The sequence below is a fragment of the Gastrolobium bilobum genome, unplaced genomic scaffold (assembly GCF_033153095.1).
Source record: "Gastrolobium bilobum isolate Gb01-03AN ecotype WA unplaced genomic scaffold, APGP_CSIRO_Gbil_v1 utg15060, whole genome shotgun sequence".
In the NCBI taxonomy this organism is placed as follows: Eukaryota; Viridiplantae; Streptophyta; class Magnoliopsida; order Fabales; family Fabaceae; genus Gastrolobium; species Gastrolobium bilobum.
Window position 1 is genome coordinate 42,426 of NW_026896011.1, and position 11,903 is coordinate 54,328.

At 41.1% G+C, this 11,903-nt stretch overlaps 1 protein-coding gene across 1 annotated transcript; it reads right to left on the reverse strand.

The window, feature by feature from the left end:
* Positions 1-249: 249 nt before the first annotated feature.
* On the reverse strand, positions 250-2,933 carry LOC133297279 (uncharacterized). The gene is made up of 4 exons (XM_061496393.1): positions 2,737-2,933; positions 1,707-2,653; positions 1,243-1,561; positions 250-1,186 (listed from the first exon to the last, which is right to left on the reverse strand). The coding sequence occupies exons 1-4, from the start codon at positions 2,931-2,933 to the stop codon at positions 250-252; spliced, it is 2,400 nt and encodes a 799-aa protein (XP_061352377.1).
* Positions 2,934-11,903: the final 8,970 nt, after the last annotated feature.

Below are 11,903 nucleotides of genomic sequence, written 5' to 3' on the forward strand. Positions count from 1 at the left end.
CGTATTGAACGTCGTCTGGATTCAAACATTTCAAGAGTGGGGTTGAATGTGCTCGCTTGTACAACCGCCCTTGTACTATGCAGAAATGTGCGCTTCGTCGCACTATTTTTTGAGCTTCCTTTCGATCACCGGGTAGGACCCCTTCAGCCAAGTAGTCGACAATGGGTGTTGTCCAGGCTTCTTTGGCGACTTCAAGGGCTGATTCGGAAATGCTCATGACTATGCATAGGTTTGGCATGTTATGCTGGATTACTGAACGATTGTTACCAGAGCTTTTGGTGCTCGCCAGCTTGGCAAGGATATCAGCTCGGGTATTTTCAGCACGCCTGATATGCTCCACCTCAACGCCTTCAAAGCTTTCCACAACTTTTTGACCTTTTCTAAGTATCTGCACATCAAGGGTCCTTTGGTTTGGTACTCGCCGGAGATCTGACATGTTACCAACTGGGAATCACTGAAGACTTTGAGGCGTCTGGCTCCCATTTCTTTCGCTTGGATTAAGCCAGCAATCATGGCCTCGTATTCCGCCTGGTTATTAGTGGTGTTGAATTCGAAAGACAAGGAATGTTCGACAGCCACGCCTTCTGGATTTTCGACTATCATTCCTGCACCTAAAGCTTTGGCGTTTGATGAGCCGTCAACATATAGTTTCCATACCCCAGATAAAGGCGTTTCTGCTGCCTGGACGTTGGGTGGGGGACTTTGCGTCATTTCGGCAATGAAGTCAGTAAGGGCTTGAGCCTTAATGGCGGTTCTTGGCTCGTAGGTGATTTGGTACTCCAACAGCTCAATAGCCCAGGACATCATTCTTCCAGCCAGATCTGGCTTATGCAAAACTTGGTGGACCGGTTGATTGGTCCTGACGGTGATTGGATGGCACTGGAAGTAGGGTCTCAATCGCCGCGCGACAAAGATAAGCGTCAAGGCTACCTTTTCCACTTGTTGGTATCCAAGCTCCGCTCCTTGTATAACTTTGCTAATAAAGTAGACTGGCTTCTGCCTTTCTTTTGATTCCTTTATTAGTGCTGCACTGATCGCCTCGGCGCCCACGACGAGGTATAAATATAGCATTTCTCCCTCATCTGGTTTGGCGAGTACCAGTGGGCAAGAGAGAGCCCTTTTAAACTCTTGGAAGGCTTTCTCACATTCGTCTGACCACCGAAAGGTGGTCCCCTTTTTGAGTAGGCTAAAAAGGGGAAGAGACTTATGTGCCGAGTTACCAAAAAACGAGTGAGAGCTAACCTTCCAGTCAGCTGTTGAACCTCTTTGATTGTTTGCGGGCTTCGCATTTCAATGACTGCCTTGCATTTGTCAGAATTGACCTCGATACCTCGCTCAGTAAGCATGAAGCCTAGGAATTTTCCTGCAGGGACGCCGAAAGCGCACTTGCTGGGATTTAGGCGCATGTTAAACTTTCTCAATCTTTCGAACACGCCTTGAAGTTCTGACAAGTGCTGCTCTGGCGTTTTAGATTTGGTGATCATGTCATCAATATAAACTTTGATGCAGTCGCCAATCAGGTCTCTGAACACTTCGTTCATCATCCTTTGGTATGTGGCTCCTGCATTCTTCAAACCAAAAGGCATCATTGTATAACAGTAGTTGGCGTTCTGGGTGATGAACACCGTTTTGTCCTAGGTCCTCCTCCAGCAACAGGATTTGATTGTAACCCGAATACGCATCCATGAAAGATAACATTTTGAAACCTGATGCGTTGTCGACCAGCTGGTCGATGCTTGGAAAAGGATAGGCGTCCTTGGGACAGACCTTGTTTAGGTCTGTGTAGTCGACACACATTCTCCACGCGCCATTCAGTTTTTTCACCAATACTGGATTGGACAACCAAGTAGTGTACTTGATTTCCCTGATGAACCCGGCATCATGGAGCCTTTTAACTTCCTCATCAATGACCTTCTGGCGATCTGAACCAAACTTCCTTTTCTTCTGGGAAACTGACTTTGCTTTGGGATCCACCGACAAACGGTGGCAGCATACTTCTGGGTCAATACCCGACATATCTGACGGTTTCCAAGCGAACACATCTTTGTTGTCTCTCAGCAGCTTGATCAACTTGCCTTTCATTTCGGGGTCATTGGTCGCCTCGATTGTTGTTGTCTGATGATCTGCATCGCCTAACAAAACGTGTTCCAATGCTCCATCGGGCGTGGGTCTGCCGTGCTCCACCCTAGGATCGTCCCGAGCGTCAAACTCCACTAAGAAACATTGGTTATGCTCCTTCCCCATCTCGCCAGGACCTCCTTCAGCTGGCGGGGTTGTCCTCTGTTGGGGTGTCAGCTCATCTTTGAGGGTGACTTTGGCCATTGTTCGCAAGGATATGTTGTAGCAGCTCTGGGCTACTATCTGATCTGCTCGCACCGTTGCGACTTTATTATCTCTAGCTATGAACTTCATCGCCAAGTGGGGGTGTGAGACGCTCGCCTCAAAGGCGACGAACATCCTTCTGCCGAGGATGGCGTTATAGGCTGATGGAGTGTCAAGCACTACGAACTGGATGTCCGCAGACCGTGAAGTGGGTGGCGTTCCAAGGGAGAGACGCAAGTTGATCACACCCAGCGGCTTAGTGGTAGTAGCATTGAAACCTGAAAGTTCACCTGCAACAGGAGTTAAATCATTAACTGTAAATCCTAATGCCCTAAAACATGGCAAAAACAAAATATCAGTAGAGATGTCGTGATCAACAAACACGCGATTAACGCCAAAGTTGGCGATTATTACTTGAATGACGAGCGGATCGTCATGCCCTGGGGGACGTCGCCTAGATCGCTAATGTCCCAAACGATTTTAGGGATGGTTGGACCACAGTCGTCTTTTGCTTTGCTGATGACTTTGCCTGCGACCCCCAAGCACTGTTTCAAGTGTTTCTTCCTGGCGTTCGCTGTTTCTCCTCCTCCGCACAATCCGCCAGAGATCATGTTTATCACTTTGTGCTTGATGACAGTTGAGTCTTCCTCCTCGTCCTCTCGCCTCCCTCTGCTGCTTGGGCTTGTTTATCCTCTGAGCCTTCTTGGCGAGTCCTCTCTATTGTCACGCTCATGGCGGGGTCGTGCATTGGATTGGTTGGTTCTTCTCCTCTCTGGCGACTTGCTACGCTCACGGTGTCGCCTTCCAGTTCCTGCAGGGCGAGCACCATCTCCTCCCCGTCTTTGAGCACCGCCTTTAATGAGTTCGTCAATCTCGTCTTTGAGTGCCTGCATTCCTCCGTGTTGTGGCCGTTGTTGCGGTGAAACTTGCAGTACGCTGCGGCTTCTCTAGTCGGCCGCTGGTTACTTTTAGGTTCCTCTTTGTATTCAGTCTGCAGGACACTGTGTGATTGGCGTCCTGATGTGTCGCGCCCTGTAGGGCGACTGACATACTTAGATGATTTGTGGCCCTTCCTACTTTCATTAGTGTGGTTCTTACCTTTACTGATCGTCTTATCTTGGTTGTGGGAGTCATCGTCTCGGCTCCCTTTGTACTCTTCAATTCTCATGAACTCCTGGGCTTTTTTCCTCACCTCTTCTAAGTCAGTAATTTCATGGCGGGCGAGCTCGTATGCGAACGCTCCCTGTCGCAAGCCTGACAGGAGTATATGCACCTGTACTTTTGGGTCCAAGCCTTGCACTTGCAGAGCCTCTTTATTGAAACGGTCTAGGAAGGATCTGAGGGACTCGCCAGATTGTTGTCGAATTTTTTCAAGGGAATGGACGGACTCAGGCACAGGGCGGCTGGTTACGAAATGGGACTGAAACTTGCTTGCCAAATCATCCTAAGACGCAATGCTACCGGTTGGTAGGGTTGTGTACCATGTCAGCGCTCTCCCTCCCAGAAGCGTTGGGAAGGTCCTGCACATGAGAAGATCTGTCTCGCCATGAAGGGTCATTGCCGCTTCAAACTTTTGGACCCACTCGAAGGGATCAGTGTCGCCCACATACGTGTCGATGTTAGAGGGGCCTTTGAATCCGAGGGGTATGGGGTCAACCTCAAGCTATCAGTCAAAGGTTTGTTACGCCCTGAGGTGTGAGCGGGCGTTATTCTCATATTGGGGTTACGAGCGTGCTGGTCTGGTGGAGGATGAGGTATTTGTGGGGCTTCGACAGAGTAAGAGAGGGCTGGGGCTTGGTGAAAGGCTTGGTGGGCGCCATATAGTTGCTGGTCAGGATTCGGACAAGATGCCTGGGGTTGTGGAAAGGCCAAGTTATGAGGTTGCATGGCGTAACCATGGAATGGGAAGCCAGCGTGGTAAGGTTGTTGGAAAGGAGCAGCCACGTTATGTGTGTATGGTCCAGGAAGATACGGGGCAACCAAAGGGACTCAATGGTCATTGTACATTGCTACCGGCTGACTTAGGGCCGGTAGCTGTTGGGCGAGTTAGACTGCTTGTGGAACAGCAGTGGGAAATGGCATACCAAAATGAACTCCTGGCGGTGGGGGTTGGTTTAGGACCAAATTTTCTCCCTGCATCTCCTGTATGGCTACGCGATGATTCAGCTATGCTAATCTAACGCCAGTTGTTGGCAACTGTGGACCAACAGAATGTAGCACTGGGGGAGGGGCCTCGCCTGCCGCTCGCTCTGCTGGGGCTGAATGCATGGATGGTGGGGAGTTCGGGTGTACTGTCTGTACGTGCCCTTCTGGCGTTGTAGCCCTAGCTTGTTCTGCTCTTTTGGTGGTGACAGCCATGTTCAGTCGTAGGTTGCGTCTTATGGTTCTTTGGTAGGAGAATGGGAATAGAAGTTTATAGTTCCCCACAGACGGCGCCAATGTACCGTTGGGATCTATAAGCCTACTATGTTCCCTTCACGGATGAGTCACTGTATGGAGAATACCCTTAACTCAGGTACAGACCAGGCTAAGAGGTACTGTGCCAAGTATAAGCAAACAATCAACAATGGATAATTAAAGGATTATATGACTCAAAGTAAATGGGCAGAATCACGATACATAATGTCTCTTCCTCGTGTGCCCAAAGGGGCTATTTATAGGAAAAAAGGTGTGGGTTGGTGAGGAGGGGGTCAACCCTCCTTGGGATTCACCCCACGGTGGCAGTGTTAGGCGTGGCGGCGCTGCCGTTGTGGCAACGCTGCGCCTTCTGCGTCTGACGATGTCAGCGTTGGGCAAATGTGCAGTTTCTCTTTATGGTGCGTGTGACGATCGTCTTTGAGGGTTGAGATCCTTAAGTGGGACATTTTGGTGTTTTCCTTGGATGCGTCGCAACGTTGGGGGCTGTGAGGGCCCGCGTCAGCCCTTAAGACTGACGTGAATTGGAGCTAGGGGTTGGGCTTGAGCAATTGAGCTGTTTAGGCGTTGGGCCATCCGGAACATGGCCAAACCATTGTGAGGCCCATTGATAGATTCTAGTATCTACCTTTTCGGTTATTAGGGGCTAAGTCACGCCTTTAGGATTTTTAGTCATAAACTTGTATTAATATACTTCCTTTTCTCTGTTAAATTTCTGAAGTTGACGTCATCTTCGAATTGTCGAGGGTGCTACTTCCTATGATTGTTATTTAGTGAATTAATATACAGAATTTTAGTAAATTATTTATCAGAGTTTCACACATCTAACTAGCCAAAATCGGTGCATAAATTCATATATATTATCATTTTTTTGTTTTTCTAGATTCAGCCAACAAATATATCCATATGCATATATTGACAGGCCTAGATAAGTATGATAGAATCAGCCTTTAGCCATTGTCTATCTCTTATCCTAGATTAGAGTCCACAATAAGAATATATACAAGTAACAATTAATATTAAGATTACTTTATCTAAATATTTAAGTCCTGTATAAATTTATCACATAGAAAAACTAATCCTTCGTAGAAGTAGATACATTCTATGTATCCAAAAAAAAAAAAAAAAAAAAAAGTAGATACCATACCAAAAAAAGGGGTTAACTCGTGATGAAACCTGTATTAGGTAATGCAAACAATACCTTCGAGAATGTATTGAAGCAAAAGAAAGAGAGTGAAAAGATAAAAATCAGTACCTCAAAGCAAAGAAGCTCTGAACTTGAAGATGAAAGATGGCAACAGAAATGGCTCATGAGATGAAAGGTTAAACTATTCACGAGACTTGCAATTCACGAGAGTCTGCAACTTGTTTTTGGCTACTGCTTCTCAAAAAGGACAAAAAATTTAGCTTTTAAAAAAAAAAAAAATTTTAGCATTTTCATTAATTTGTGTTTTTTTTTAAAAAAATTATCATCCAAACACTGTTAAACACTTTATTTTAAAAAAAATAAAAATAAAAAAATAAATACTTTCTATGGAGAAGCCCATCCAAATGACTTCTTAATTTGGTTCGGTGTTCTATACCCGTTTTGTTTAAATCAAAGCAGAGCTGTTGATCATGAATTTGCATGCGGATCAAGGCTCCTCGGCTTGAGCTAGGGAGGGCCTCACACAGTATCAGTCCCGTACAAATTCAATTTTGCTACAGTGAGACTGTCGTATATCCTACTACTTTCAGAATGAATAAATAAATAAAAGAAAATTGATAAAAATAACTAGAAAAATAAATGACTTCTCACCATCAAGTTAGAAGATTGGTTATAAAATAGGAATGCAGTCAAATTTCAAACATAGTACAGAGACACTGTAAATCCTCGTTACACGATTATTTTACATTAAAAAAAATTAAATTAAATTAAACACTCACCAACAAGTTTGAAGTTTTGATACAAAAAAGGATTACAATCAACTTTCGATCCCAAAATGTAGCCCCACAAAGCAGCATCCATTTTAGAAAACTAGGGCCGATCAGAACAGGGGAACAACTCAAATGGTTTTAGAAAACAGTTACAAAAGATAGACAAATATAGGGCCTTTCCCTGAATTGAAACATGAGATAAGAAAAAAACACATGTCAAAACTTGAGGGCGCCCCAGAGATCGTTACGTGGCCGGGTGAAATTGAACTCTTAACATATCATTCAGTTAAGAGCCCATTGGAACGGCCGAAAGCACAACTTAAGAAAAAAGAAAAACTTAACAACATTACGAAAGCAGAAAGTAGAGTTTATGTACAAATTCTTTCCACCATTTGGCAAATTAGAAACAAAAAGATCTAATTGCAGACGGCAAGAAAGAAATTGAGGATTTAATTTGTGCCCGCAACGGAACTCAGACGCCATATTTTATCTGCGGCGCATGGTTCTCTCAAAGGCACATAAGAACCCTAACTTGGATTTGGGTGCAGTTTTATAGGGGTCAGAGAGATGTTGGCATCATATGTCTATTTTGCCCTTAGTTGTTCACACTTTTATTTTTCGTTTTACAATTTTTATTTCTTGATTCGCTTTTTTGTTGTTAAACCTTTTAAGTCTCCGTGCGGAGCTCGAGTAATTAAATATCATATTTATTTTATTATTGTAAAATGGGGTTGTGGTAATTGAAATTGAATTATTTCAATTAAAATTAAAGACATCTAATCGAAAATATCAAAAATCAAATAGACTCAAAACTTAAAAAAATTAAATATATATATATATATATATATATATATATATATATATATATATATATTAATTAGATCGAATCATGTTTTGGATCCATATTATAAAAAGTCCCGTAGATATTAGGATTTGGGATAGGTTATTCTACCTACTCTTAATTTGTCTACTTTTGCCTACCTCTTTCAATACCGTTCGATTACAATCTCATCTAACGGTCGATATCTGCGATATAAAATAAATCGTTTTTTTCTCTCTTTTTTCTCTCACATCCTTTCTCTCTCCTCCCCTTTCTCTCTTTCTCTGTCACCAACTATGAAGCACCGACACTTCAAAAACTCTGACGTGTCGTGTCCGACACTTCTCGACACTCTCCGACACTCCGACACTCTCCGACACTCCAACACGCATTGTAGAAATTCAAAATAGGTTCAAAGGTTGCGTTGCATTGAGTTTTTAGTTCTAACTATTAGATTACGATTACCATTTTATTGAGTTTAATATAAATAATTGGGAAATCTTATGTTTCTTTGCAAAAATTGATGAATATTATAAGTTTAGTTTCATTTTTTTGTTAAATTATTGAATATTAAATATAATATACATTACATAAATTAAAAATATTATTTAATATCAAAACGTGCCATAACGTGTCGAAATCTAACATTCTTTAGAATTAACGTGTCAGAGTGTCATGTCGTATCGTGTCACGTGTCCCGTGTCGGTATCGGTGTTACATAGGTCACCAATACCTATACCTATTTTAAATTATCTTCTATCTGAATTACTAGTTCAGTTCCTGAGACACTGGAATTCCATTAATCGGTTCAGTTCCTGAGACTGGAATTCCATTAGTTGTCGAAAGCTTGGAGATAGGTTGTAAATCGTCTGGCAATAACGACATTAGAATTCCATTAATCGGTTCAGTTTTTCTCATATGATAATTCAAAAGAAAATTGTTAACAATAAATCTTTTTTCTCAGCGTGTTCCTTCTTATCATTATTGTTAACAATGAATCTTTTTTCTTTTTCCTTTTGACGTTTAGTTTCTTCGGTTCCTCATGTGTAATTAGAAACATCTTCTTTATAGATAAATTATATCAAGTTCTGTAGTTATCATATTTTATTTTTTAGTCAATCATCGCTGGAGATTGGCACAAAGGACTTGACTTTTGTCCAACTAAACCAATTAATTGGAAGGAAAACAGGAGGAATATCAGTTTAATTCCATTAGCAATCGCATGATTGTTCGAGGCAAATAGGTACACGCTGACAAGAGAAAGGGGATAAGAGAGAAAATGTGTGGGAAGAAGTGAGGTGAAAGAAGGGGGAATTTTTTTTTATTTTATATCGCAGATATCGACCGTTAGATGAGATTGTAATCGAACGGTATTGAAAGAGGTAGGCAAAGGTAGGAAAATTAAGAGTAGGTAGAATAACCTATCCCTTAGGATTTATCCACTAAAGGTAAACCTCACTATAAATAAACTCCACAGGTACACACTTTTAAAACTCTTGCCTCCTTACTACCATTATACACACACATCACTCCTATTGGCTTCTAGCTTTTCTTGTGCAATGCGATCTGCCACCCTTTGCAGTTGTCTCTTCTATAGATATCGTTGATCCTCAAATCCCACATCAATCATAATCCACTTAGATCGAATATTGGTTTTGCCTATGAGAAACGATAAACTTCGATTCTCAACAAACCATGGTGAACATGTGCAACGTAGCGTAAAATCAGCAATCATCGCAGCGCCAACAACCGTTAATGTCAACACCAAACCCTAATGCACAAATGGTTAACAATTTGGGCATTAATCAAGGAGATTCCATCCCAATGAGCTAGCCTAATCCCCACATTGCTACCCACCAGCATGATATAGTCTAAGCTATAGTGCATTGCTAATGTAGCATTTGGATGACATTAACGTCGCCTTAGTGAATAGTATGGCATCACGACAATGTGTAGAGCCGTGTTGAAGGAGAACGAGTTAAAATGCATGAGCCCATTGCTAATGTCACCCAGAAGCAGGTCATCCAGCAAGAGCAACTCATCCAAGACGAGGAAGATGACAGCCCATTCACGGATCACGTTATGGTTGTGTCATTTCCCAAAGGATGGCAACAACCTTATTTGGCTCCATAAGTTGGAACCAAGGATTCATATGAGCACTTGGACGCTTTCAAGAAAATCATGTACCTGGCTGGAGCCAAAGACTCATTCACTACCAAAGTCTTTCCTTCCCTACTCATTGGACTAACCTTACACTTGTTTAATGCCCTACCCCAACATCCCATCAATTCATTCAAGGACTTCTCTTAAAAGTTCTTGCTCAGTTTTGCCAATAGCAGGTTGCACTCGAAGTCATCCCAGACCCTATCTTGAGTTCGGCAGAAATCAAGAGAACTGTTTGTCTATAACGAACAGATGGGGTTCAGATGACTTCCATATGATTAAAAGTCTGTTTAGTACCTCTCTTTTTTAAGCTAAAACTGAAAAAAGAGTTTTAAAAATAAAGCTACAAGCCGTTTGATGATTATATAAAAAATTTAGCTTAAAAGCTTTTTATATAAAAAATTTAGCTTAAAAGCTATTCATTTCAAAAAAAGCACACATTTAAAAAAAAGTTGAAACAATTTAAAAAATGCTCCTCCTAGGAGCTTTTGGCTTTTGATTTTTTTCTTCATTATAAAAAAAAAATTTATAAGAGCTTTTGTAAAAACTTGGTTGGCCTAACTTCTACTTATAAATATAAGGAGAAGAGAAGCTAAAAAAAAGACCTCCCAAATAGACACTAAGTAATTTGCGCAAAAAAAAAAGGGATTATAAAAGGAGTTTATGGACCAGCCTTAGAGTTTATGGAAGAAGACTCTTAGTTCTGAAAAAGTTTTCTTCCGGCTACTAAAGAGTTGATACAATATTCTTACTCTTGAATGAAAGGTGGATAACAAGATGAAGGGATGGATTGGCATGACAATTTAAAGGGAAAGATAGATCTTGTGCAATTTGCAACCCTTATAATAATCACACCTTAACGCAAGTGTGTGTTATCAACAAGGAATATAGGATGTATGAATCCATATATGGTTCCCATAGAGAAAACAATAAAATCTAGATCAATGTGAAGCAATAAGAGTAGCAATAATAGGAATTAAGAACTAAACTAAGGCTAACTACTAACAAACTATTAACTAATAACTAAGTTAAGCTAAGATTACTAACTAAGAATAAAAGCGCACTAAAATATATGAGATTCAAGTATTAAAGGAAGATTTGGATCAATTTCCCAAATATTGTAACTTTACCTGAATGTTGGAACAATATGATATTAATCCTTTATCAATAACCAAAAACATAATTTCATGTAGGGGCTCCCTCTAACCTTACATGTATAACCCAACAATTGATCCCCATATCACTATGCAAAATTAATTAGTGAATTCAATTAAGAAAAGTTCCATACAGCTATATGGTGTTGACCATCCATATACCACAAATTAACTAGGTTTATTCAACCTAATTAATCTGCATTGTCTAATAAGGTTTTGGATTCACCTGTATCCCTACAGCCAAATCCTAAAACACTCATTATTCCTTCTTAGTAAGTCAACAGGATTGAGAATAAAATACTTCATTAAACAACTAAAGGAAAACAACAATAATAGAGTTTAGGCAACCACGACTCTATTGCAATATAGGTACTCTATCACCCAATCATAGGTGATTTAGCTCATACTTGACAAGAAATAAACACAAAAGAAAGAAGAAAGATCCTTAGAAACACAAATAAAGAAAGACATAGGCGATGTTGTTGTTCTTGCAACAACTCCACACGCTACCATTATCCTCTGGATCTAAACTCCATGAACAGTCAATAGGGTCAACAAGGCCCAATGATCCCTTTATTGGACCCTAGTCTCTCCTTTTAACCCCATGGATTCCTCGTAACTAAGTCATGAGTGATTCCCTAATGGTTCCAATCCATTTTTGAACGTATATGGACTTTTATATTTATAAGAAAAGCTAACTTGGGTGCTAAGTAACCTTTTTGTATTTGAAATCCCTCAAAAATTGCATCCTAATATGATCTTGATTTATCTTTAAGTTCAAATTTTTTATCTTGATTGCTGGAAATAAGGATGAGTTAGGATAGACATTTATCTTTTGTTATCTTTAGTCTTTTTATTGGTTTTCAAAGTTCAAGGTTTTTGATGCATGCATTAATCTTGTTATTCCTTCTTCTTCCCCTTTTTTCTTTTCTTATGATTTTGTCGCCACCATGATGAGATCATGGTTGGCAATTGACCCCTTTTGGATGGGGAAGGCGGCTGCACACCCTAGAGTAGGTTGGTGGCCGCCACCTTGTTTGAAAAAGGAACAAGTACCGTTCAACCCAAGAAAGGGCAAGACCGCTACGAGTTATTGATTGTGAAAGGACATG

What these genes read in the sequence shown, in the direction of transcription:
- LOC133297279 (XM_061496393.1), bottom strand. Translation starts at nt 2,933, where the DNA reads ATGATCTCTGGCGGATTGTGCGGAGGAGGAGAAACAGCGAACGCCAGG. An exon ending in ACGATCCGCTCGTCATTCAA is followed by an intron (nt 2,654 to 2,736) that starts GTAATAATCGCC and finishes GCCATGTTTTAG; the next exon opens with GGCATTAGGATTTACAGTTA. An exon ending in GCTGGTCGACAACGCATCAG is followed by an intron (nt 1,562 to 1,706) that starts GTTTCAAAATGT and finishes TGAAGAATGCAG; the next exon opens with GAGCCACATACCAAAGGATG.